We start from the raw sequence: 27,072 nt of genomic DNA on the forward strand, positions 1-27,072 counted from the left end.
TGGGTGACCTTGGACTTCAGCCTAACCTACCTCGCAGGGTTGTTGTGAGGATAAACATAAAGGCGAGGAGAATGACATAAGCCACTTTGGGTCTCATTTGGGAGAAAGGGGGGGGATATAAACAGAATGAATGAATGAATGAATGAATCTGCTTCTTTTCTTGTGTTCCTTTGCCAGTCCCACCCGACCCACCTGTCATTTCGGGCTATGAGGGCCCTGTTGTCAAAGCTAAGGACAAGTTAAAGTTGACCTGCATTTCTCCGAGTGGAAATCCTCTGGCTACCCTGCAGTGGCTGAAGGTGAGTGGGAGAACTTGGGAGTACTGGTTTGGATTGACCCAAATTGTAGGTTATTGTTCTGTTAACAAAATTAAAAAATCACAACAGGAATGCAAGCCCTTAAAAAAGATAACGAAAACAACAAACAGCAGTGAACACAAGCTTCAAAGCACCCCAGAACTCTTTTTCGCAAGGCTGGATGTTTCCAAAAACAAGAGGGGAGAAAAGAAGGGGAAAAGACTGCAGGCCATGATGGAAGGGCCCAAAGTCCGCCATATGTATCTTTCTTAACATTTTATTTTATTTACCTTATTTCTGGCCCACCGTTCTTAATCCAATTCCATGGGTGCTGGGTGCAAAATAGATTTCAAAGAGTCCCTCTGAAACTTTTGAGGACAGAGAAGCAAAACAGAGGAGACACTCCTGTTGAACACAGAAAAGCCAGTCGTTCGTCATAACGGAGCATTGTGTGAGTGGAGGCCTGAGACTCTCTGCTGGGTCACATTACATACAATGGCACATCAAGCAGCTGTTCATATCCCACTGCTGACACAATGTGGGAAAACCATGATTGTTGGAAAGGTACTGTCTTTCCTGTTTGCAGAGGCCAATATCAATCTTCTCCAAGAACTGCCACCTAGTGGCTGTTAATCCCTTAAGCGGCCACTACTAGCTTTGTGTCTTGCAGAATGGGGAAGTAATTTCCACCAGCTGGGAGACGGATGATACTAACCAATTGTCCCGGAGTTTCCTGACTCTCAGCTTAACAGCAGAAGACAACAATGCTACAGTGACCTGCCGGGCATTGAACCAAGTGTTATCCCTCCCCCTGCAGGCCAGCTTAACTCTGCATGTGGTCTGTGAGTATCGAACATTTCCTACCAAACGTGTGCCGTTGCGGTTCTTCCCTCTTCTTTCCCCAATTCTCACCATGTGCCAATCCAAGGCTCCTCTCACAGATTCCTGTTACCATTTCTTCCAGTTTCTTTCTGCATGCCCCAGTTCCCATTTACCGCTAGAGTTGTCACCTGGCCTTGCAAGCCAGAATTCAATACTTTTGCTGGAACAGAAAGAAGAAAGAACAACAACAAGAAGAAAAAAGGTATATTGGGTTGGATCCAACTAGCTTTCCTTCTGATGAAGAAGGGAGGAGAGAACCCCTTGGATCACCCAAAAAGGCTGAGTTGGAGATGACGAGACCTGCATGGACAAAAGTCATGTAGAATGGGGGCTGTAGTAAGGAACTCAGCAAGACTGAGCCAGAAAAGCTGGCTGGATCCATCCCATTGAGTTTACTGTTGTTTTACCACATATGCTGAAAAAAAAAGGGAGGGGAAGAAGAGGAGACATGTAGTCTTTCAAAAGTTGCTCATGATGCCCTTAGAACCTTTGCTTAAAAAATGCAACTGCACATGCTCAGAGGCATATTGCCTTGAGGCATGTTGTTATTATTTTCAGAAAATCCTCAGGAGGGCAGAAAGAGGTTTATAAGATTGCTAGGCTTTGCCATCTAGGTTTTATGGCTCATTCTCGGGGTTTGGGGGTGGCAGGTTAACATATCAGGGCTGTCAGTGAGCCCCCACACTGGAGGGCTTCCTCAAAGGGTCTAACCATGTTGCACTGTTTATGGGTCAATTCCGTATTTGCCCCAGGCCCTATCAAACCAGATGGGCATTGCGAGTGCCAGTGTTTGGAACTCTCAATTACTTTTGCAACTTCATTCTCAGCTACATGGGGGCCTACATGATTGGGTCAGGGACTGTTTTGCGCCCAGAGAGAGGCCTTCTCTCCCTGTCTCCCCACCTGAAATGGCCCTAAGGAGCTGCTATTTGACCCATTGGGGAAACTTATACATAGCCCCTCAGTACATTTAAGTTGCACAAAAAGTAGTTCCCTGGAGCTGGTCAGTTTTTGGAAAATGGTGGCCATGGGGACCTCCCCACATGCTGTAGTTCTGTTCTGAATGGGACCCCTACACATTTGAGAATTAAGTTTCAGCAGGGACCACAGAGCCTGTCTGTTTTGACAAGACCTGGGGAAAGGGTCCCATGTAGTTAGGTCCTGATTAGTCTTCTGTGAACTTTTTGTGTGTGGCAAGTACTGCAGATTCACTAAATTGAGAGGCAGGAATGAGACACTGGCAGCTCCACAGAGCCAGTTTGGGGTAGTGGTTAAGAGCGGCAGGACTCTAATCTGAAGAGCCAGGTTTGATTCCCCACTCCTCCACTTGAAGCCAGCTGGGTGACCTTGGGTCAGGCACAGCTCTGTGAGAGCTCTCTCAGTCCTGCCCTCACAGGGTGTCTGATGTGGGGAAAGGAAGGGAAGGTGATTGTAAGTGGCTCCAAGACTCCTTCGGGTAGTGAAGAGCGGGGTATAAAATCAACTCTTCTTCTTCCTCTTCTTCCTTCTCCTTTTCTTCTTCCTCTTCCTCTTCTTTTTCCTCTTCTTTCTTCACAGGTTTTATGTTTCATCTGCAGTTAATTTCCTTTTTATGTTTCTTTTTGTGTGTGGGGAGGAGCTGTCCATCTTCCATTGCCATGACGATTGTGTCTACACACATTCCGAGAAATCATGGTGGTACAATTCCTACTGATGTGCCAAAGTTTGGCCATTAGTACTGCTATTCAGTGACATCGTCATCCCACACTCTTGGTGTTGAGGGTGCTGGGGATGGAGGAATCCTAGAGAAGCACACTATACATTCATGAACACAAATGTTGCCAGTCTAGCTCTGTGATGGGGATGAACACCAAGCACTGGGCGACTCTCTCTCTCTCTTTCTCTCTCTCTCTCTCATTTCTGGCCTGCAGTTTTCCCTGAAGAGGTGAAAATCATTGGCTCAAGCAGTACTCCGGAAAACAAGGAGATCTCTCTGAGCTGCTCTACCTCCTCCAGCAACCCCCCTGTGCAGTTGCGCTGGTGGCTGGGCTGGAGGGAGCTCAACGCCACTGAAGTCAGCATCTCAGAGGTAAGTGAGACTGGGGGCTGGCCCGATCATGAGGTAAAGTGAGATACCTTCTCAAAAGGTGGAATTGGGGCACCATTCAGACCAGGACGCAGACAGGTCAGACCTATAGGACACAATCCACCAGAAGGTTCTTGTGGGTAAGTCTTACAAGCTCTGGAGATGTTTCCGGAGTGGTGCTGGATTGTTCCTCTTTTTTTTTGGTAGGTGTTTTAAGCATGGTGTCACAGGTGTTCGATATTGTGTGCCAGACTACTTTGTGCTGGACCTAGTTGAGATTTTGGAGTTGAGACCTGTGAGGAAGTAGGCTGCAAAAATCACCACATGAGGATTGCTTACCTCCTGCAGGGAACTCATGGTGGAAAAATCGCCGTGTCGAACCTGACGCACAGGGCACTCCGAGAAGACAATGACCTGCCGCTGACCTGTGAAGCCTTCAATGAAGCCATCCTGTATGCAAAGAAGGCCAGTGTGACCCTCAAAGTACTGTGTGAGCATGGGATAGGGCTGTGTCTCCATCATACAGTATCTGCTTTGCACGCCAAAAGTCCCAGATTGAATCCCCGCCGTTGCCAGTTAAAAAGAGATCAGGTAGCAGATAATCTGAAAGACCTCTGCCTAAGAGCCAAGCTACATGTGATGCCTGGCACAAGTTGGACACTTGTCAGCTTCCCTCAAGTTTTGATGGGAAACGTAGGCGTCCTGGTCTTGCAGCTGTAATGGAGAGCCAAGCTGTAAAACCAGGACACCTACATTTCCCATCAAAACTTGAGGGAAGCTGACAAGTGTCCAACCTGTGTAAGGCGTCACTTGTAGCTTGGCTCTGAGAGCCTAGAAAGCTGCTGCTGGTCATAGTACAGACTTTAATAGACCAATTATCTGACGTAAATGGCAGATTCTTTTCTTCTGGTCAAGGGAAGTGGCTGCGGCTCAGGGGTATCTGCTTGGCATGCAGAAGTTTCCTGGTTCAATCCCCGGCATCTCCAGTTAAAAGAATAAGATAGGAGGTGATGGTAAGGACCATCGCTGGATACCCTGGAGAGCCAATGCCAGTCGAAGCAGACAGAAGCGATTACAACAGATCAAGGATCCTGATTGCTCCCCTTGCCCTATGTTGGGTCAACTTCATAGGGCAAGAATGACACAACCCCAATAGGGGTACCCGTGCATTATATTGTATCCTTTGATTTTGTTGGAGGATAAAGTTGCAGAGTCTAATATTAGCACAGTGGAAATAAATTGGTTTTAGCTCTAGAGAAATACTTTTACTACGTATCAGGGAAAAGGGTACGTTTGGTGAGAAAATAAAGAATGGCTAATTAACTCCTACATCTCTATATCTTGGTGATCAGACTAGAACAGAAGAGAGACTAAAAAACTGCAGACTGAACAAAGAGTAATAAAACCTTAGTATATTTTGCTAGTTAATTGCTTCCCCCCACAATAAACTGGATCATCCGATAGATAATCCTAGGTCCCTTCATTAAGACTAAAGACTCCCCTTTCTATGGCAGGAACTTTTACTGGAGACCTAAGGGGTCCTATGCTAACTAGCTATCTGACTAAACAAAGAGAACACCAGTTTAACTCTTTCGTGACTGAACATAGGGCACTTGCTAAAATCTCAACAGATTTCCATTCCTACAACTCATCTTTTCCCCCTTTCTTCCTTTTGTTGTTGTTCAGATCCTCCTCAAAAGATCTGGATTGACGTGCCTCCCCCGGAAACAGTCTATCGAGCTGGCACCCAAGTCAAGCTAACCTGTTTTGCCAGTGGTGGGAATCCTTTGCCTCGCCTTGATTGGTTCAAGGTACCTGAGCATTTCCTCTTCCTTTGGAATCTCTTCAGAGTTTGAGTAGGAAGCACAAAGCAGAGGGAAGAGTGCCCTTTCCTTCTGCAGTGCCATAGCCTCAGCCCATATCCCCCTCTCCTAAATTTCACGTTGAAGAATCTGATCATGCACCCCCCAACATCACGTGTACTTTGACTCTCAGATGGTCTGATCCTGTGGGGTCTTAGAAGCAAACTTGAACATTGGGTGTTCGTTCCCAGCAGGGAACAGCTGCCGGGAATGTGTCTGCATGTAGAAAAGGAGCTGCCAGAGGTCAATATCTGGCAGGCAGCTGCTCTGAGAATAATAGCTCGATGAGGCAGATACTAAGTTTTGCCAAGCACTTGATGACCGATTTGTATGATTTGTGACTGATTGAGCTGTCTGTTTAAACCACTGCCTGCTGAACAGAGAGGTGGAGCAGCAGGGACGGGAGGAAGTAGGACTCCATGGGGCTGTGTGAGAATGCGCATGTGCGAAAAGCTGGTTGCACTGAACTGTATTTTAAAGACGGGGGCTGTATTTCTACAGCTTTAAAAACTACTAGGGGGCACCTATCCTTCCAGAGCACATGTGTAAGCATTTCCCACCGAAACCACCCACACTGTAGCGGAGATGGTGCCCCCCACCCTCAGTTCCTCTTTTGCTGCCTGTCAGGGAGGTCATCTTCAGTGTGCCTTGTAGTTCCCTTCAAAGTGGATTTTCTTCTTCTCAACCAGAAGAAACTTCACAGATAATCTACAAAAATAGCAGATAAGGCTCTATTTAAAAGATGTTCTAAATGCTCTACGAAAATGACTCGTACGGATGGGCATGATCTGTGTCTCATTTGCCTAGGGGAGGGACACAATGTCCGGCCTGCAAATATTACCAGAACTTTGCCCCAAAGGCATGGGCAGAGAGAGCTGCCAGGCTAAAAGCCCTACTACGGCATCAGGCACTTTCGGCATCAAAGAGCCCAGCTACTAAAATGGCAAAATCCATTAACCTGCTGATTATGCCTTATACTGAATCAGACCATTGATCCATCAAGGACTCTATTGTCTACTCAGACTGGCAGCAGCTCTCCAGGGTCTCTGGTCTTTCACACCATCTGCTACTTGATCCTTAATTTGAGATGCCAGAGATTGGACCTGGGACCATCTGCATGCCAAGCAAATGCTCTACTGCTGAGTCGCACCCCTTCCCTGAAGGAACAGTCGAAGCAACCTGCCAACAGCCATGAACGGGCAGACAGATGTGTGAACGGTCCGTTGAAAAACTGGCTTGCTGTTTGTGACTGGCGAACAGGATGTGAGCCAAACCAACGAGTGTTGGAGCATCCCTCTTTGTATTTACGGAAAAGGGAAAAACCGCTTCCCAACTCCGCCTCTCTGTTGATTCCCTAATGCCAAGCGTATTCAGAACAAGTTGCTACCTCACTATATTCTGGATTATTTCCCTAGGATACCAAGATAGTGAGGGATGGGATATTGCCGTCCACAGGGCCGTCAGGAAATATCGTTTCCAAGGAGTTGCTCCTGACCACTTCCCCCAGTGATAATACGGCCATCTACCGTTGCAATGCCTCCAGTCCCTCGAGAACCCAGCCTCCACTCACAGCCTTCACTCGTCTGCATGTCCAATGTAAGACTCCGCACACAACATACACACAGGCTGGAGCAGCTGCATATGAAGCTGCTGTACGCTGTGTCAGATGATTGGTCCATTTGGCTCAGTATTGTCTACTCTGATTGGCGACAGCTTTCTGGGGTCTCCCCTGCTGGCTGAGAAATTGGTGATTGAGGGCAGATGTGGGATTCTGTGTCTAAGCCCTTCTCCATGCCAGAGTGAGCACAGAAAGCCAGCATGGAAGGATAGGGAAGAACCCGTCTTGTCCCGCCAGTTTGGGAACATTTTATCAAGTGTTTTCCTGCTTGGTATAGTTCCCGAAGGACTGTGCCACTTCCCCCCCGCCCCTGAACAGAGAGCTCTGCCCTGAGAGTGCTTGTACCAGAGCTGAAATATGGATCTGAGTTGGCTGTCTTACTGTTGTTTCTTTCCTCAGTCCCACCCCTGCAGGTAACAATTACTACGACAACCAAAGAAGTCAGACGTAACCAAACGCTGAAGCTTACCTGTCGGTCGGGCAGCAGCAATCCTCCTTCCAAACTCACTTGGCTCAAAGATGGAAAGAAGTAAGGTGGACAACCCCTCCCCACATCACGTCTTCCCAAAACAGTTGCAGTTGTGGTTCTTGGCCCTTCTCTATAGGGTCTCATCTATCTCTGTCAGAAACAGCCTAGTTCTCCACAGACTTTCTGAGAATATTGGTTCCCTGAGGCCGACAATATCTCCCCCCCCCCACCGCTCCTTCACATTACCTCAGTTTTCTAGAACTGGTCTAAAGGTCCATTTCTAAGTCCTGTTTTCTGCTCGAGAACTCGTAGCACAGCAGTGTTAGGGGTGAGCAACAAGACAGCCGATTCCACATTGTCACAAATTTGCTGGGACATTTGGTGATAAGAAAGTCCTTTGTTCACGAACCACATAATTAACAACAACAGATTTATATATCACCCTTCAGGACAACTTAACACCCTCTCAGAAAGGTTTACAAAGTATGTTATTATTATCCCCACAACAAACACCCTGTGAGGTAGGTGGGGCTGAGAGAGCTCTGAGAGAGCTGTGACTGGACCAAGGTCACCCAGCTGGCTTCAAGCAGAGGAGTGGGGAATCAAACCCAGTTCTCCAGATCAGAGACCTGCCGCTCTTAACCTCTACACCAAATTGGCTTATAGAACTTGCTGTCACTGGATGTCGTGACGCCATTAGCATAAATGGCTTTAAAACAGGATTAGATAAACTCATGAAGGAATAGGTAAGGGACTCTATCTTTCTCAGCCTCACCCTCTATCTGCAATATGAAGACAGTAGCATTGGCCTACCTTACAGGGCTGTTGTAAGGACCACAACACAAAAAATGGTGAAGTAGTTGAACAAGTATTATGTAAAGGCCAGCAGCAGCAACAATAATAATCTTTCCCTCAGGTTGAATGCAATCGACTTTGGGCAGAAGAAGGCGGAGTATGGTGGTTTCTCCACTTCAGGCCAGCTGACATTGGTGGCTCTCTCTGCAGATCATGGGAAGAGGGTGGAATGCCATGCATACAGCTCAGTCCTCTCCGAAGGCTTGAATGCCTTTTACCAGCTCAATATCCTATGTAAGTACTGAGGCTATCCATTGACAGAAGGCATCACAGTCTTTGGAATCAGGCGTTTGAATGGTCTTTGCTACCGACAGCCCCGTTGGTTAATTGGATTGACAATCTGGTTAATTATTCCATTGGAACTTTAGTCAATTCTGTTCTCCAGGAAGATGTAAAGAAAGGAAAGTTAATGGAGAGGTGCTCTCTAATTGCAATCATGTCTCTGTGAAATTATCTTGAGCATCCTGGACTGGAAAGCAAGCAAGAACTTTGTTCAAGCAATGCATACTTAACTGACAGAACTTACTGCCAGCTGGATGTAATTATGGACAGTAGTGTGGGTGGTTTTAAAAAGGCATTGGACAAATTTGCGGAGGAGAAGTCCATCAGCAGCTAGTAGCTGCGATGACTAAAGAGAACTTCCAGTTTCCAGTTGTAGTAAACCCCTGAATGCTAGATGCAGAGTGTCACAAACAGGGAAGGACGAGGCCCCTGTGTTCTTTACCTGTCGGCCTTCTGGGGCCCTAGGGTTGCCCAGTATGGGAAACAGTATGGTCGACTCTTCTTAATCAGTGGTGCACTTCTTATGTAAGGAGTAAGATAGGATGACAGCTTTCTTTCCTCTGGTTCTTATAGTTCCTCCAGAGTTCTCCATCGAGCAGCCCCATGTGGTGCGAGCTGCAGAGCATGAAGTTATCCGGCTGCCTCTGCTAGTCTCTGCCAGCCCTCCTGAGATCACTTACCGCTGGAGCTTCCTCGGAGAGGTTCTTCTTACAGGTGGGTTCCTCCCGATTCCTGGGAGAAGTACCTAAATGATGGGAGGTCTTTAGGACTGGGCCGTGGTTAGGCCTGCAATGGGGCTCATGAGCTGGAGCGGATGTGTATGATGATTCCCATTCCTTAGGTCAATAGCCTGTTGGAGATGACAGAGTAACCACCAAATGAGAGGTCCCTGCCCCAAGGAGCTTCCAATCTGAAATCTGACCCAGAGAGTCCTGGAGGCAAGGGTCAACGGGGGAAAATTTCAGTTTAGTAAAGGCTGAGGGGTGAGCCAAAGCCTTCAGGGAAAATGTGGGTAGGAAGCAGAAGGAACAACCAAGAGGACCCGTATACCGGAGACCCTGGTCTGGGTGTCCTTATTCTCAGAATAGCATGCTCCCTTGATATTCTGGTGTTTCTCCAAGACTCTGGAACTCCTTCCTTATAGGGTGTTTTCATGGCTCCAAAGCTACTGCCTTTTAGGCACCAGGCTTCCCCCCATGTCTTTCATATATTTGTTTCTCCCAGCCTTGAAATATAATTTTATTTCTGCTCTTTTGTTTTTAGTCTTTTTTAAAATAAGTGTTGTTGCTTTTAATGATCATGACACCCCAGTCATGAATACCACGTTCTTTTATGTTTTCTGCATCTACTGTAGAGGGCTCCCCACGGTACCACTTGCGAGACGGCGGATCTCTGGAGATCTCGAAGGTGATACGTGCAGAGGCCGGCCAGTACTCAGTGCGTTGTGAGAACTCTGAAGGGTTCAACGAGATCACCATCTTGTTGGATGTCCAGTGTGAGCCCAGCTCTTTCATTTATATGGGGCAGAGGAATTAGAGGCTTGGTCTGTTCTTCTCAACCCTAGCCAAGTGTGCCGTGTTCTGTTTTAGGCTTCTCTTGATGTTACATTCCCTAATCCCTCCAGGCCGGGTTATATTAAAAATCCTCCCTACACTTGGCGTAGATGCTAGAGATGGGCATGAACCGAAATACGAATCAAAGTTTGTCACGAACCGGGCTGGTTTGTGGTTCACAAACTGGTGGTTCGTCAGAGCCCATTTCTGACAAACTGCCACAAACTTTAGGCTGGTTCAATTGGTTTGTTTTTTGGTTTGTCACTGCAGACAGCCTGGCGCTGATCAATCAGTTTCCTAGGCAATGGCGGCGGCGGGGGGGGGGGGACACTTTCTGCAGACCTTCTGCTGCCTCGGAAGTGACGTTTTCATGAACCAAATGAACTGGTTCGCGAACTGGAGCAAATTCGTGAAAGTTCATGGTTCGTGAAACATGACGAACCATGAACTGCATGGTTTGGTGTTTTCCCGGTTCGTGCCCATCTCTAGTGGATACTGAATCAAGGTCTTCCCATTACCCCTTAACTTTCTTTGTGTTGATTTTGTGTTCAAGGGATCAACAAGATGACCATCTTGTTGGATGTCCAGTGTAAGCTCAGCTCTTTCATCTGGGTTATATTAAAAATCCTCCCTGCGCTTGGGTTGGATGCTGAATCAAGGTCTTTCCATTACCCCTTAACTTTCTTCATGTTGATCTTGTATTCTAGGGTTCTTCTAACTTTCTTTGTGTTGATTTTGTGTACCTCAAAACTTCTCCCCCAATAGATGCTCCATCCATACGTAGCATTGGAGACCCAACCACCGTGGACTTGGGGGGCACAGCTGAGATTGTGTGTCAAGCTGATGCCAACCCTGCACCTGCGGGCATGTTCACTTGGAGATGGCTCGTAAGTCTCTGCGCTAACATAAAGAAGGGATGAAACTGGCTGGGTGTGTGTATGTGTTGGTACACTGGAAGCTCCACAGCAGGAAGAAAAATAAGTTCTCTATTCCGACAATCATCTTCCTACACCTTTTCCTTTATATAAAAAACTGCGAACTTTCCCCAGTTTTGCGGATGAGACCTTGCCATGCAAAGCGAAGAGATGACCTTTTCTCAAAGCTTTTGTATTACAAAGTGGTAAAGACGTGCTTTAAAGGGCATCAGGTTAGACAGTGCTTGGTGGCTGCTAGGTATTGGACAGAGCAAACAGAAGGAGAAAACCGCACCGGGGGCATATAGTTAGATCACTTTAAATAGCTATGAAAAACAATGTCCATAGTCAATCAAATTTTAAACAGTGCAGTGAGTTATTAATAATATATATAATAACATAATAATATATAATAACATATATTTCCCAATGTTTGTATTTACATTGATGTGACTGGATAGGACTTTTGTATGTATTTTATAACGGATTATTTATTGATTGCACTAGACACTTTATTAACTCGCTGCACTATTTAAATTTTAAAATTTGATTGACTACAGACATTGTCTTTCATAGCTATTTAGAGTGATCTAACTATATACCCCCAGTGTGTTTTTTCCCTCTTTTGTTTGTTCTGGGTTTTACCCGGCCTCTCATTTTTTTTTTGCTAAGGTGTTGGACAGACCCAGTCTGTTTGGGTTTGGTTGGCAAGAAAGCATTCAGGAACAGCTAGTGAAAGAAAGCAAATGCAGAGTTGTAAATGAATGGGTAACCCCCCCCCTCCAAAAAGATGCAAGTAGGGTTGGGAAATTCCTGAAGATTTTGGGGACTGGGGGGAGGAACCACAGAAGGGTACGATGCCATAGAGTCTACCTTCCAAAGCAGCCATTTTCTCCAGGGGAACTATAGTCAGGAAATCAGTTGTAATTCTGGGAGATCTCCAACCACCCCCTGGAGGTTGGTAACCCTAGCAAGACTCCAGAAGTTTCTTCTTAAAGAAACAGTCCTTATTGTGCTCTCTGTTAAGATAATCTGGCACCAGTCAAGTCATGGGCTTTTTCTGTGGCAGGTCCAATCCTTTGGAATGGCTTACCCAAGTGGGCATTGAGCGTGTCTTTCTGCACTCAGAAAGGCATGCAAATGCTGTCATTTCCGAGGGTGTTTGGTGGAATGTAAAACCGGTTAGCAAATACGATTGTTTTTCATCTGTTGTGTTATTTTTTTATCTTGGTGATGGACTGTCATGTTTGTTACGTGTTTGCAACATGAACACATGAAACTGTTTTATGCTGAGTCAAACCCTTGGTCTATCAAGGTCAGCATTGTCTACTCGGGCAGTGGCTCTTCAGGGTCTCAGATGGAGGTCTTTTACACCACCTATTCTCTGATCCTTTAAACTGGCAATGGCGGGGGTTGAACCTGGGACTTTCCGCACGCCAAGCAGTTCTACCACTCTGCCACAGCCTCTCCTTGTTGTCTAAGGAGATAAGGCAGAATACAAGGAGGGAGGGGGAGGGGAAAGCGCTGTCCTGCTTCCCACTGCAAGAATTGTGGGCCATGTCTGTCTCTGATTTTTACTGCTGTTCTATTTTTATTCCCTCCTTTCTCCAAGGAGCAAATAGTGATGTACATGATTCTCCACTTCTCAATTGTATCTTTACCAAAATCCTGTTAAGTAGGGTAGGCTGTCCTAGGGTTGCCATCCTCCAGGTGGTAGCTGGAAATCTCCTGGAATTACAGCTGATCTCCAGATGATGAAGGTCAGTTTCCCTGGAGAAAACGGCTGTTTTGGAAGGTGGAATCTATGGCATTATACCCTGCTGCCATCCCTCACCTCCTCAAACTCTGCTGTCTCCAGGCACTGTCCCCCAGATCTCCAGGAACATCCCAACCTGGAGCTGGCAACCTTAGACCGTCCCAAGGCTGCATAGCAGCTTCTTGGCTGGAGGGGGTGAGGCCCGTTGAACTTGGGTATCTTCAAACTTAGCCTGACACTCTAACCACTGCATCATGCTGGCTTTGATGTCTTCCAATCTCTGCACTTGCACAGGGTGAGTTGGAGCGTAACCTGGAAGAGCTGGGCATTGAAGTGCTGTCAGAAGGGCTGGTGGGGCGACTGCGTGTCCAGGAGGCAAAGCGAGCCCATGCTGGACTCTATGAATGCCAGGTAGACAATGGCATTTCCCCAGCAGCAAGGAGCAGCGCCCGCTTGGTTGTACAATGTAAGTGTCTTGCTAAGGTACCCCTTGGTATATCCTTGGCTGACAGATGCATTCTAAAGCCCTGTCTTCTACCTCCACCATCACCCACAATCCAACAGTGGTATTTCTTAGTGTCCTTGGATGGGGCTCTCATCCCATTACCTAAAAATCCCCTGCAACTTTATTCATGTGAAAGGCTACAACATCCACTCTGCAGCTGGAAACCGCTTTTCTCTGGGAAACTCTAAGCATGAGCATCTTTCAGTTGCACTGGAAGCTTGGATGTGGGATCCCAGGTTAAGTTGAAGCTGTTATTTTGTCTCTTTGTTGCAATCTGAGAATCATACCATGGTTCCATCACTTCTGAATGTGGAGCTAAAATTCCGGCTGCTCTTCCCAAATTCGCCCTGCTTCTTGAGTAATTGGCTTATAGTCACATTTGCATGAACGTTGTAAAAGTTCTGACGATGTCGATTTTTGGGGTCTGTTTTAATCTTCCTGTCTCACTCCCCCCCAGTTCCACCAGAGATCATGAAGAGCCCTGGACAGAGAAAAGTGGGGGCTCCGGGGGATGGGATAAGCACAGCCGCTCTCCCGTGTCATGCCCAAGGCGTTCCCCTGGTGGAATTCAGCTGGTCCAAGAAAGGGGTTGCACTTGATCTTCAGAATCCAAGGTGAAAGTCTTCATCTCAAGATATATGTGAACAGAAAGCCTCTGGGATCCTGTACTTTCCTGGGATCCTGCACGAAAGTAACCCCTCTGGGATCCGCTCTTTCCCGGTTACATCTGGTTAACACTGGCAAATGCAGGAGACATGCATCCATTTAATTTTTTGAAATGTCAAATTTCAGATTTATTTTAGGGAATCCAAAGCAAATGATTGTGGGGGGAGGGTGAGTGTCCAGAAATATATTTCATATTTGGCTTGAGTTCAGTGGTGACTCAAGAGTTCTTTGGTTATAGTTCAAGCCAATAATGTGTTGGTATCTGGTTCAGCACATATCTGAACCCTGGATGATTGTGGTCGAGATGAAGAGACTTCAATATAATTCACTTCACAGTGTTCGCAAGGCAGAAGGGGGTGTGGATGAAAATTAGGCGTAGAGGCTTCTAATGAATGCATCTCATTTATTATAACTAAATGTCAGCCGTCACCTATAAATTGGATGAAGGATGTATCAGCAAAAAAAGGAGTTTGAACATTAAATTGCACATTCATAACATGTTTTTAATTCGTAATGTGCTGGCGCTTTTAACCCTCAAAGTGCCTTTTGTTCTGCTTGCTGCTTCCCAGACTTTTCATGGTAGAAGAATTAAGCTCTGAGGATGGGATTGCTGATCCTGTGTTTTCCTTCTAACTCTTTGTTATTATTTGTACGGCGAATTATAGGGTGGGTGACTTTACCCCCTTCTCTGTCTGCCAGTTCTCCGTTGCAAACTCCCCACTCCTGGGATTCAAATGCCTACGCAGCTATGACACTCACTGGGTGACTTTGTGCCAATCACTAATTAATTTACCTTACAGGGTTACAGCGTAGGTACAATGTAGCCTGACATTCTTTGAGTTAGCGGGGAATAAAAATGTGGTGGATAATGTGGTCCAGGACTCGCACCTTTTTTTTCGTGGAAGCTGTTTAAAATCTTTGTCTCTCCAAATGGTCTAAGGAGCAGAATGCTAATCCGAGCCAGCTTTTCTCTAGATTGGCTTGGGTTGGGGATCTCCATCTTGGAACAAAGACCTAATTAATACAGGGAGTGTCATTTTAGAAGAGCAGTGGACCACAAATGATTGTTCCTTAGGAATAGTTAGAGCTCTAGCAATTACAAGGGTGAAAATGCTCTTAAAATGCACCAGCTATTTATGGAATTATGTCCAATCTCCAAGCAGGTATGCCAAGTGATTGGGGCTAAGGGAACAAGAGTCTGGGATCCCTGGTCATCCAGGACACCTGTGAAATCGGGCAAATCTTATGGAATATAATTTTCATATGATGTTTGATTTGAATCCATCTGGTGTGAGGAGGCTCCAGGGGCCGTCTTACTTGAAGACCTGTGGTGTCTCATACTGTGAAAGTCTCTTCTACCTTCACCCCTTGAATTGTGCAATGGCTTTTTAAGCTGCTTTTCTGTTTCTGGGTTTTTATTGGCTGGCTTTTTAACGGACACATGAAGCTGCCTTATACTGAATTAGAACATTGGTTCATCAAGGTTGGTCTTGTCTATGCAGACTGCAGAGGCTCTACAGAGTCTTGGGTAGGGGTCTCTCACATGATACTTTTTAACCTAGAGGTCCCAAAGACTGAATCTGGGACCATCTGCATGCCAAGCAGGTGCTCTGCCATTAAGAGCTAAAACACATGAGATGAATTACATGAGGACGCTCAAGTGAAGGGAGACGCAGTGTTAGCTGGGAAGCCGACTTTTAAAAGACAGATCGGAAGGCTTTGTCAATTTCCTCTCTCTACAGAGCCACCAAGATCCCTCCTCAGAGGGTTTGTTAATTTCATCTTAATTTAATTTAATTTAATTTATTGTATTTATATTCCGCCCTCCCCACTTTCGCAGGCTCAGGGCGGATAACAAATACAAACATCACTCAACCTCCCAGAAGGATCTGTCAGTTTCACTTCCTCTTCTGGGAGGTGAAGATGAAATTAACAAACCCTCTGAGGAGGGATCTTGGTGGCTCTGTCCAGAGGGGGAATTGACAAAGCCTTCCGATCTGTCTTTTAAAACTCGACTTCCTGGCTAACATTGTGTCTCCCTTCACTTCAGTGTCCTTGCGTAATTTGTCTTGTGTGTTTTAGCTCTGAGATACAGCCCTTCCCAAGGGTGGTGGATTTTTATGATGTTATGCTTGTCTGCTTTTATATCATTTTATTTGGTGGAGCCACCTATAGAAGGTCTTCAAAGAGGTGGCATGTTAATGCTTTAAATAAATAAAAATAAATAATAGGTCTCCCATGAAGGAGCTGTTCCAATTGAGTTTAGCAGACTGGAACTATGGATGAATTTTATGATTATCATCACTTTACATCTTGACTCAAGCTTTAGCTTTTGATGAGAAGCTAGGAGATCGTATATATACGGATCTTAAAATGAGATCCTGGAAAGAAGCTACAGCGTTCTGTCTTTCCAGCATAGTCTCTTACTGACTCATTCTTTTGTGACCCTCACCCAGGTACACCATTCTCACAGAACATAAAGCATCTTTGCACACCAGCATTTTAACCATTGCTAACGTGAGCTCAGTTCATGATTATGGCCTCTTCACCTGTACAGCCAGCAATGCGATGGGCACTGATAGACTTGACATCCAGCTACTTAGCATCAGTAAGGAAATGGTGGGACTTGGCCTGGGGGTTAGTTAAGCTGATATGGAACTGGAGGGGTGAAGAGTCGCCTTTCCCTTTAATTATCCGACTTAACATTTGACTCTTCCTCAACAGGCCGCCCTGATCCCCCAACAGGGTTAAAGGTTGTCGCTGTTGCCCACAACTGGCTGGCTTTGGAGTGGACCCCCGGCTTTGATGGAGGGCTTGAGCAAAGCTTTCGTGTGAGGTGGGAGTATTAGATAAAGGGCACATCCGTTGTACCAACACCAACTAGTCTTAGACCAGATTAGCTGACATGGTCTCCTCTTCCACAGAGCTGTGGGAACTAGTTTGGTGAGGGCACTGGGAATTCTCTGCTAGAGATCTTATTGCTCCAAAAGAGGAAAGCCAACAGATAAAGTATCCATAGTAAGAAAACTGATCAGGATCAGTATGCGACAGAAAAACATATTCCCAGGCCGTTAGAAAAAAATTAATTTAGACCTGCCAGCCCTCTTGTTGGGGATAGGGGATCCACCAACTGCAGGTCCCATTGCCCACCACTACCCAAATGACAGCAGAAGAAAAAAATTAAAAAGCCGGTGTCGTGTGTGCCATCACATCAATTCCAGGGGAAAACCAGGAAAACCACAGAGTTTCTAGCAATTCCTAGAGCTACCCTCTGTCATTTCTGAATTTTCCCTGGAAACAGGGCTCTTTTCGAGGGGGAACGCACAGGCACGCAGTTCCGGCAGTTCTCCAAAGAAGTCACGTCAGGTGGCCCCGCCCACCTGACTCGCAGCCATTTTGGGCCCATTTCAGCCTGGATTGGGGCCAAAATAGCCCGGATCAGGCCTCTGACGGGTGGTGGATCACTCTCCCACTCAGCAGCAGCCCGATCCTGACAATTTGGGCCCCTTTTGGGCCATTTTCAAACCCTTTTTGACATTTTGGGCCCAATTTTGGCCCTGAATGGCCAGGTTTGGGTCCAGAACAGCCAGGATAGGTGATGTCAGGGGTTGTGGCATATGCAAATCAGTTATGCTAATGGCACACTTCTGGTGATGGCAAGGGGCTTGGCATATGCTAATGAGTTATGCTAATGAGTTCCTCCAGTTCTTTTTCTACAAAATGACCCCTGCCTGGAAGTAATATAATGGTGCACACAACATGGCAGCCCCCCCATGTCCCCCCCTCAAATGTCCCAGTAGTTGCCAGGCCATCAGTTATGCTAAATTTACTTTGTTTAGCTCTAAGAAGAGCAAAAAGTGCTCTGTGCCACTCGCCTCTATCTTAATCTTTACATCAACGCTGTCAGATAGGTCAATGTAATTATTCCCACATTGCAGATGGAGAACTGAGGCCAGGACATAAATAGGGAGGGGCTGGCCTAAAGACCACAGGCTACTTAGTGGGTTTATGACAGAGAAGAGATTTGAATTAGAGACTTCTTGATTTTTAGCAGAAACTTTCCCCCTGGATCCTAACAGTAGCTAACTAGATGTGCACAAGTAAAGAGTCAAACTTCGAATGTCCCTTTCCGACAGCGCCCCCTTTCCACTCGTCTTCCTCTAGGTATCACAGGCCAGGGACGCCCAGCTTTCTGGACGTGGATGTCTTCCCACCACAGTCCCCCATGTTCACCTTGACGGGACTGCACCCAAACACTCCCTACAATGTCTCTGTCAATGCCTGCAATGCTCTTGGCAAAAGCGACTTCGCTGATGGTGGAGCGGGGCTAATGGTCACCACCACAGGTAAGGAGCATCCCACTAAATAGCAAAGACAGGCCCCAGACTTGGAGAACAAGGGCAGACCGGGCTTTTAAGGTAGAGAATCCATGCAGAGAATCAAGTATGCCAAGTATGATTTTAATTACCTGACAGGTATGCTAACCACAGTTTTAAAGATTTAAATAATAACATTCGATTTATATACTGCCCTTCAGGACAACTTAATGCTCATTCAGAGAGGTTCACAAAGTGTGTTATTACTCTCCTCACGACAATGAAGCTGTGACTGACCCAAGGCCACTGAGCTGGCTTCAAGCGGAGGAGTGGGGATTCCAGCTCTCTCAGAGCTCTCTCAGCCCCACCCACCTCACAGGGTGATTGTTGTGGGGATAATAACAACATACTTTGTAAACCGCTCTGAGTGGGCTTAAGCTGTCCTGAAGGGTGGTATATAAATCAAATGTTGTTGTTGTTATTATATGTTGGTAAAAGAGTCTAGACAACTCAAGCATCAGAAGTTGGCAGGGAGCTCTGTTTTCTCTGTTGCCTTTCCTGGGAAAATTAGGATGTTGCCTCTGCATATAAAGTCACGTTGGTAAGCAAGACAATCTTCTGTCCTGCCCTTTGTCTAACGCTGCTAGAATATGATGGCCATCCAGATCTGATGCATGAAATTTCCTTCCAGAGATAGAGAAGCCAACTGACGGAACGCCCCTGACTCCACCCATACATGGGCCAGGTACAGTAGCTAATCCACTGACCTTGACTGTTCTTCCTAGTGGGAGATGGTGGGGGACCATACTTGCCAAGACTGCTCTTTCTCTGATCAGTGGCTGTGACTCAGCTGGTCTCCTGTGTAGGCTTGCCAGTTCTGGGTTGGGAAATTCCTGGCAATTCTGGAGGTGGAGCTTGGGGAGGGCAGGATTTAGGGAGAGGAGGTACCTCGGGTATAATATCATAGGGTTCACCTTCCACGGCAGCCATTTTCTCCAGGGGAACTGAGGTCTGTCACATGGAGATCAGTTGTGATTCTAAGAGATCTCCAGCCACCACATGGAGGTTGGGAATGCTATCTCCCAGGGCGATGGTGGCCTTCCAAGGAGAAGTAGTAGAAGGGTGTTCAATTTGACTCTAGGTCTTCTAGCCAGTTGCAGAGGCTGGAGCATCCCTGCATACTTCAGACCTGGTCTGCAGATGACTTGAGGTCAAAGCATAGTTTCAAGGAATATGTTGGTAAAAGCAGGGTTCATTTTGAGGGGGAACGTGCAGAACCACAGTTCCGGCAGTTCCTCAAAGAGGTCACATGTCAGGTGGCCCCGCCCACCTGACTCTCGGCCATTTTGGGCCCATCTCAGCCTGGATTGGGGCCAAAACAGCCCAGATCGGGCCTCTGACAGGTGGTGGATCTCTCTCCCACTCATCAGCAGCCCAATCCTGACCCTTTTTGGCATTTTCAGACCGTTTTTGGCATTTTCAGCCCCCTTTTGCCATTTTGGGCCCAATTTTGGCCCTGAATGGCCAGGATTGGGTCCAAAACAGCCAGGATAGGTGATGTCAGGGGTGTGTGTGGCATATGCAAATCAGTTATGCTAACGACACACTTCCAGTGATGGCAAGGGGCGTGGCATATGCTAATGAGTTGTGCTAATGAGTTATGCCAATGAGCTCCTCCAGCAATTTTTCTATGAAATGACCCCTGGGTAAAATACTCTTAAGTGTCAGAAATCAGCAGATCTCTGCCTTCCCTGAGATACTTAGCATTCTGGCCCAGTGCAAAGGGTGGCTTTGGTAAACATGACCATCTTCTTCCCTATCAGATGCTGTCAGAATTTGGTTCTCATCCAGTCATTGTTAAACAATTTCCCTTCCAGGAATAAAGGAGGAGCCGATTGAGAGAGAGCCCCAAACTCCACCCGTACCTGAATCAGGTACCGTGAGGTTTTGCATCTCAACTGTCAGTCCCAGCTACCTCTCTCCCCGCCTCCCCGTGTTATCCCTTTTTTCTAAATGGGCCTGGATGTCTTGGTAGCTTCTGATTGTTCAAAGTGAAATGTTGATATCTGATGCCAAATTCAGCTTCCCGAGATCCATCATCTCCATTTCTTCCCTTTAAACTTTGCACGTTTCTGATCTGTATGAATATTAAAAGAAGTTTGATGTAAACAGACAGTATCTGTAGGAAGACTGAACAAGACTTCAGAGGTCAGAAGCTGGAGAGAACGTGACATCTGTTTGGCAGAAGCAGGCTGATAGCAAACAAATATTTATAAAAGCACTTAATGTGCATATTTTCTTCAGGTCTGCTTTTTGTGTTTTGCACACCATTCGTTGCAGCATTAGGATCAGTTTATTTGTTTCTTTTGGTGCAGAGTACAAACAGCCTTGACTGGGGCTGGTAATTAAATGCCTTTTGGCACAATTAGTTTATTACAGAATAAATGTGCATCGTTTCCCATTTGATGTGCACAATCTATATGTCTGCCCTCAAGGTTGTGCTTCCGTTGCAGAGATATTAACGGTTTCTGAGCAATCAAATGCATCTTCGAGTCAGGAAAATAGCCCCTTCCCCCAGATCGCAGGATCAATGGCTATACTGCAGTGGTCTTCAACCCCATGGGTTAGGACCCCCTGGTGGGTCATAGAGCCTTCGCTTGCAGAATTGTGAGCTCCTGTAGATGCCATTTTCTCATGCTTTTTTGGAAGGAAGAGAGCAGGAAAGATCACTTGGCAGTGGAAAGGATTCCTTTTTAGCCCAGGCAGATTCAAAGTCCACACTCCCTACAAAAAGGCCATTTCCGCATGTCCTTAAAGGGATGGCCCACTCACCGAATCCTGCAGCTTTCCCCCTTGACTCCAGACAGCTCTGCTTTTAACCGGTTGCAGGCTGTTTGGCTTCTGTTTTTTCGACGCCTTTTCTGGGACTGCACTTTCCCGCCGTCTCAGAAAAGGTGCCGAAAAAACAGAAGCCAAACAGCCTGCAACCATTTTGAAAATGGAGATGTCTGGAGTCAAGGGGGAAAGCCATTTAGTGAGTGGGCTGTCCCTTTAAGAATGTGTGGAAATGGCCAAACTTTCCTTCGCCTTCTCCTTCACATTAGGGATGCTGCTTGCCCACTGAGAGCGGGAGGAATCTTCTCCCAACTCCCATTGCCCTCTGGTGGCTGGCAGGAGAAAGAAATAGCCATTGGCACAACAGTACCGTAGAGTTTCCAGCTATTCCTAGAGGACTGTGAGGTCACTTCCGGGTCCCCTCCCAGAAGAGGGTAATGTTGTTGCCAATGGTGCCCAATCCCCCAGGCTCCTGCCAGTTTCCACCCTGGGATCACTTATCGCCAATCAGTCAGTGAGGGACTCCTGGGTTCTTCTGAAGCATAGATGGAAGAGAACAGCAAGTGTGGAATCATTATCTTTTTAATGTTGCCTTTACAGAGAGCTTTGTTTTACCTCTTTTCCTTATTGAGCTCCTTGGTGCTCTGGGAGGGTTCCTGATCATTTCCAGCCTCTCCTTCCTGGGCTACCTACTCTATAAGCGGCAGGCCCAAACCCTGCAAGGTAAGCGCATGGCTGACCTGCCCTGACCATTGGCTGGTCTGCTGCCCATTTGGTAGCTTACATGATCGGCTTTGCCTTCTTCCCTTCAGTGGAAGAGGTGGACATCAACAACAAGACCTCCTCCTTCCCCTCACTGTTGCTATAAGGCCCCTGCTGGCCTTTTGCCATCTGATTCCTTTTCATTTTTGTTCTCATGCAGGAGATGGGACCAAAGATGCAGCTGGGTGAGTATCGTCTAGGTAGGAAGGAGGGACCCCCAGAGAGGAGCTAGCTAACTTTGCTTCTTGCAAAAGCACACTGTGCCTTCAAATACAGGCACAACTTTTTGCAAGGAGCCAGGCGGGGCTTTTGGCTATGGTTCCTGCAGCCTGAGGTGCACGGCAGCTTTTCTGACATGCCATTCGCTGTAGAGGAGCAAGTTCAGGTCACAAGAGGGTCTCACCGTGGCTTAGAATATATGAGACACAGCAAAGAGTGCAACTGGCTGCTACTGAAGGCCATCAGCCAACTCAAGCTAGCCATTAGGGCTGCCCAAATCCAGCCCGTGCAATTCTTGGAGACTTGGAGGTGGTACCCAAGGAAGGTGGCATTTGGGAAGGGAGCTCAATGGGGAGGTTATTCCATAGAGTCTGCCCTCTGAAGCTGCCATGTCCCCTAGGGCAACTGGTCTCTGTGCTGTATAGATCAGCCCAGGGCTTTTTTTCTGGGAAAAGAGCTGGTGGAACTCAGTGGGTTGCCTGCACAGGGGGCAACTCCTGGCAGGAGGTGGTGACCCCGGTACCACATGTGCGTGTGTAAAGTGCGTGCATGCTCCCAGGGCCAATGATGTCACTTTGGGTCAGCTGGAACAAAGGGGGAGTTTTTAAAAGTTTAAATTGCCTGCAGTGAAAATGGTCACATGGCTGGTGGCCCTGCCCCGTCCTGTTCCCGGGGAGCTGCTCTGGAGAAAGCCGATGTGTCGGTGAAGCCGAGCAGGACTCCCAGGGAGAAAGTTGCAGCTGCCCGCCCCCAAAGATCGTTGAGAGCAGGCTTGTGACTGGAGGAACGATTTGCAAAAGCTGCTGCTGCTGCTGGCTTTCTCTGGCTCTTCAGGCAGCGATTCTAACAGAGAGGGGAAGGGCACTGGGACTTCAGTTCCCAGGAAAACTTGCGAAAACAATCAAGTGTTCTACACATGAAAAAAGTCACTTGTAGCTTGGCTCTCACTCTGCTTAGCTTCTGAGATCTGACAAGACCAACCTCTTCTGGGCTATCCAGGTCAGGGCTAGAAGGATGGAATTATCTTAACCAAAAGTAGTGCCCACTTTCATGGCTTGGAAAGGCCAATATGCCTCCTAGAATACTGTGGCTCTTTCAGGTCGAAGGTGCGAAGTGAGAACAAGTACTCCGAAAACAAGTGGCTGAAATTTGGTGCAAGTTCGGAGGCCAGCACATCTCCCAGGGTAAGCAGGATTGTGGGCTTGGCCTCAAGGTGGGTTGCCAACAGGCCACCAAAAAGAGGCATACCAGCTTTTGTACATTTAGCATTTACTTGATGCACAGAAATTATCTGGTGAAGTTTTTTCATGTGAAACAGAAACATGCTTATTTGCTAACATCTGCCACGCGGCTATTAAATGTACGGGAGCAGGAGCGGGTATAAAAGTTGGCAACCGAAACACCAAGAAGGATCAAGGAGTGTCCGAAGAAAAAGTTAACCCCCCCCACTGCCCCACCCCCGTTATGTAGGAAAGGACTGACTCTTTGATGACTTTCTGAGATTTCCTCTTCCTCACAAAAAGTTTACAATTAAACAGAGGCAGCTGGATCTACTCATCTGCAACCTCCGCTCAACATAAAGTTTATATCCCATGAAAAAGCGTAAATCTTGAGCGAATCCCAGATCCAGCCCGTTTGCAAGGACTGCAGAATTCGGCACCAGTAAATCCAGCATTCTGCAAGAGAGATAAATTATGCCAACAAGGAAAATTAGGATATTGTGCTTCACATAAACGCAGCTATAAAATCTACTTTCCTCTCCCCCTCAGGGACTTGTATAGTAGAAGGAAATGTAGGTCCCTCGAGAAATTGTTAGTTAAGACACTGGAGAGCAATGGTGCTGAGTGCTGCTCTAGAATCCTTACCCAGATGGTTTCTTTCTTTTTTCCCCCAATCAGCAAAGAATTCCATGTTCTCTGTTCCAGCTCATTTGCCAGATTCATGAGTGCTGGAGACTTGCTCTTTCTTTAAAATTACAGTGAACCTTTTGGGAACACTTGCAGCTTATGAAAAACGGCCATATTTGGAAATAAGAACATCCCCCCCAAAGTTACCCATCCGAATAGTGAATGCCAGTTTGGTGTAGTGGTTAAGAGTGAAAGGACTTTAATCTGGAGAACCAGGTTTGATTCCCCACTCCTCCACTTGAAGCCAGCTGGGTGACCTAGGGTTGGTCACAGCTCTCTCGGAACTCTCTCAGCCCCACCCACCTCACAGGGTGACTGTTGTGGGGATCATAACAACATACTTTGTAAACCGCTGTGAGTGGATGTTGAGTTGTCCTGAAGGGCAGTATATAGATAAAATGTAATTTATTATTATTTATTTATTAATTATTATAAGGTCGACTCATATATGTGCAATGATTTACTTCCACATTTCCTGCAGTGTGGTGTAGTGGTTAGATCACTGGACTAAGATCTGGGAATCCTGGATTCGAATCCCCACTCTGCCATGGAAACTCGCTGGGTGACCTTGTGCCAGTTGCATGCTTGCTCTCAGCCTAATGTGCCTCACAGGGTTGCTTTACAAATGAAATAGAGAAGAATGATGTTGTAAACTGCCTTAGGTTCCTGTTGGAAAGAAAGGAAGGGCATAAATGAAGTAAATAAATAAACAGAGGGCTATATACATGGTTCTCCGCCACCCTTATATTATCCTCACAACAACCTTGTGAAGTAGGCTAGGCCAAGAGAGAGTAAGTGGCCCAGACAGAGTAAGTGGCCCAAGAGAACCCAGTGAACAGTTGAGTGGAGTCTTGCATCTGAGTTTACCCAGTCCTTGCCTAACATTCTAACCACTAAACTACACTGCCACTACATTCTCTATACAGACATTGCATTTCCCTCTCTTTGCTCCAGACATGGTTTTTTGCTTCTTTCTGCAGGGTAGCTCTGTTGGAACCACCACCAGCTCTGTGGCCACTGCACGGCCCTGGACCCGGATGGGCCGCCATGTTGACAGCGAGACCGATGGCAGCATAATGGGTGAGTGTGACCTGGCTGCTTCCTTTCCCTCACCCCCCCCCCCCCAGCTCTAAACCACAGCCCCCTAACTTAGGCACACATTCACGGAGCCCCAATTCCAGAGCTCTAAGCTACAATTTTAATTTTTTGACTTCATTTATACCCTACCTTTCTCCTCAATGGGAAGCCAAAGCAGCTTACATCATTCTCCTCTCCTTCATCTTATCCTTGCAACAACTCTGTGAGATAGGTTTGGCTGAGAGAGTGTGACTGGCCCAAGCGAGGATTCGAATCTGGGTCTCCAGATCCTAGCCTGTCAATCTAGCCCCTACACCATGCTGCCTCTCTATTTTCCTCCCAAATAGGAACCTAAATTCTGAAGGAGGGGTTCCTTTATTTTTGCAGAGCCCACCATGTCACCCCCATGGCTTGGCTCCCCAGAACTCCATGAGTATGAAGAAGTGATGGTGCCACAAAAATATACGGGAATGGGACCTCTTTACACTCCCAGGTACCCCACGGAAGTACCTTGGATTCCTGAGTACGAGGTGAGAGTTTAGGGAAAAGATGGGCAAGAGACTTCAAGAAGGAGGGATAGATTTAGAACTGTTTCCCTGTTTTGAGCAGGGCAGGGAGATTGCCTCCTTCCTGGTATGGTGGGCTACCATTTTTCCTCTTCCTGACTCCTTAAAATTGAAACTAAAAAAAATAAATAAATCAGATCCTGCGGATTTTGGCCATGGCTGGAATACAGCCACTGTATCCCATAAGGAGAAAGTAAAAACTGCCTTGCTGGGTTAGCCCAAGATCTAACTGGTCCAGTGGTCTTGTTTTTGGGCACTGGAAAACCAACTGACTCTGGTAATCTCACACACAGAGTGTGAAGGTTGTTTGGGGAGGGGCTGCAGCTCAGTGGTAGAGCATCTGCTTGGCACATAGAAGGTTCAACCCCCAGCATCTCTGGTTAAGAATACCGGGCAGTAGGTGATGGGAAAGACCTCTGCCTGAAACCCTGGAGAACTGTTGCCAGTCTGAGAGCCAAGCTACAAGTGACGCCTGACACAGGTTGGACACTTGTCAGCTTCCCTCAAGTTTTGATGGGAAATGCAGGCATCCCGGTCTTGCAGCTGTAATGGAGAGCCAAGTTGTAAAACCAGGACGCCTACATTTCCCATCAAAACTTAAGATAAGCTGACAAGTGTCCAACCTGTGTAAGGCGTCACTTGTAGCTTGGCTCTGAGTAGACAATCCTGACCTTGATAGACCAATGGTCTGATTCAGTATAAGGCAGCTTTATGTTCATGTGACCTCAGCAGCCGGCGTTACTCCGGTGAATGCACGGATGTTCTCTTTGCTATCATTCATGACAACATCCCACGGATGAGCCTGTGCTTTATAAGCCACCCTCTTGTCATTCCATTTGGGTCTGGAGCAATTCTCTCTTGGGAGTTCCAAGGTTTTTCTTAATGGCCCTGGTTCTTGGTACTACGAGAATAGCTGAGAGTTTTACATTGGCCTTTTTGCCTTGTGCCTAGGGACCCTATCAGCAGAGCAGAAGATCACTGGGTGGCTATGAGGAAATAATGCCGATTTACGACCTTGTGGCTGATTCTCCGCCAGTGGGCAGGGACAGGGCATTGCCATTGGAATATCTTGGGGAATTGGTCTAAGGGCCGAAAGATACGTTACGTTGGATGCACACATCAGGACACGGTTGCTCAACCCGACTTGATAGAGCAGGGGACTAACCTTAAAAAATGGTTTTTTTGCCGTGTGAGGGGGAAGGGCTGAGCATGGGATGAGGGGCGGGGGCTGGCTCCACATGTCAAACGGCAACAGAGTTGTTCAGCCGAGCTGGGATTTTGCTACATTTTTGAATAAACAGCTCCTGATTATGTGTTTCGGCCCTCCCTGTTCTTTTCTCTAATTTCTCATGTCTTTTCAGGGGGGTGGGACTGAGTGGTCAGGAGGTGGCGTGGGAGGGGGGGGGTGATGGACCGTGGCTGCCTCGCCAGTTGTGCCAGCAGGGAGAGAAGCAATGACACTGAGCCAGCTGGAAGATAACACAACAGTCTTTCTTTATTGCCACAAATTAGCTCATCTGTTACAGCAAAATGTGAGTTCATCACCAACTTATCTGTCTCCTTTCCTCATCCTTTATTTAGCACGGGCCCGGAGAGCATTCAGCTTGAGGGAACGCGGGCAGGCAGGTGCTTGGGAAAGGCGGGGAGGACAGCTTAGAAAAGACACA

At 46.9% G+C, this 27,072-nt stretch overlaps 1 protein-coding gene across 1 annotated transcript in view; it reads left to right on the top strand.

The window, feature by feature from the left end:
- NPHS1 (NPHS1 adhesion molecule, nephrin) overlaps window positions 1-26,491 on the top strand; it is a 34,025-nt gene extending 7,534 nt beyond the window's left edge. Inside the window, exons 6-28 of the mRNA XM_054998891.1 lie at window positions 178-299; window positions 967-1,138; window positions 3,089-3,246; window positions 3,592-3,733; window positions 4,930-5,054; window positions 6,521-6,701; window positions 7,123-7,252; window positions 8,109-8,281; window positions 8,903-9,043; window positions 9,684-9,824; window positions 10,648-10,769; window positions 12,847-13,018; window positions 13,515-13,671; window positions 16,180-16,331; window positions 16,448-16,559; window positions 17,888-18,069; window positions 19,917-19,973; window positions 21,475-21,597; window positions 21,797-21,821; window positions 22,955-23,039; window positions 24,743-24,842; window positions 25,227-25,369; window positions 26,357-26,491. Of these exons, the coding sequence (XP_054854866.1) occupies window positions 178-299; window positions 967-1,138; window positions 3,089-3,246; window positions 3,592-3,733; window positions 4,930-5,054; window positions 6,521-6,701; window positions 7,123-7,252; window positions 8,109-8,281; window positions 8,903-9,043; window positions 9,684-9,824; window positions 10,648-10,769; window positions 12,847-13,018; window positions 13,515-13,671; window positions 16,180-16,331; window positions 16,448-16,559; window positions 17,888-18,069; window positions 19,917-19,973; window positions 21,475-21,597; window positions 21,797-21,821; window positions 22,955-23,039; window positions 24,743-24,842; window positions 25,227-25,369; window positions 26,357-26,491 (3,050 nt within the window). The remainder of the gene's footprint in view (window positions 1-177; window positions 300-966; window positions 1,139-3,088; window positions 3,247-3,591; window positions 3,734-4,929; window positions 5,055-6,520; window positions 6,702-7,122; window positions 7,253-8,108; window positions 8,282-8,902; window positions 9,044-9,683; window positions 9,825-10,647; window positions 10,770-12,846; window positions 13,019-13,514; window positions 13,672-16,179; window positions 16,332-16,447; window positions 16,560-17,887; window positions 18,070-19,916; window positions 19,974-21,474; window positions 21,598-21,796; window positions 21,822-22,954; window positions 23,040-24,742; window positions 24,843-25,226; window positions 25,370-26,356) is intronic.
- The last annotated feature ends 581 nt before the right edge of the window (window positions 26,492-27,072 follow it).

This window comes from Eublepharis macularius, chromosome 15, assembly GCF_028583425.1.
Source record: "Eublepharis macularius isolate TG4126 chromosome 15, MPM_Emac_v1.0, whole genome shotgun sequence".
Classification (NCBI taxonomy): Eukaryota; Metazoa; Chordata; class Lepidosauria; order Squamata; family Eublepharidae; genus Eublepharis; species Eublepharis macularius.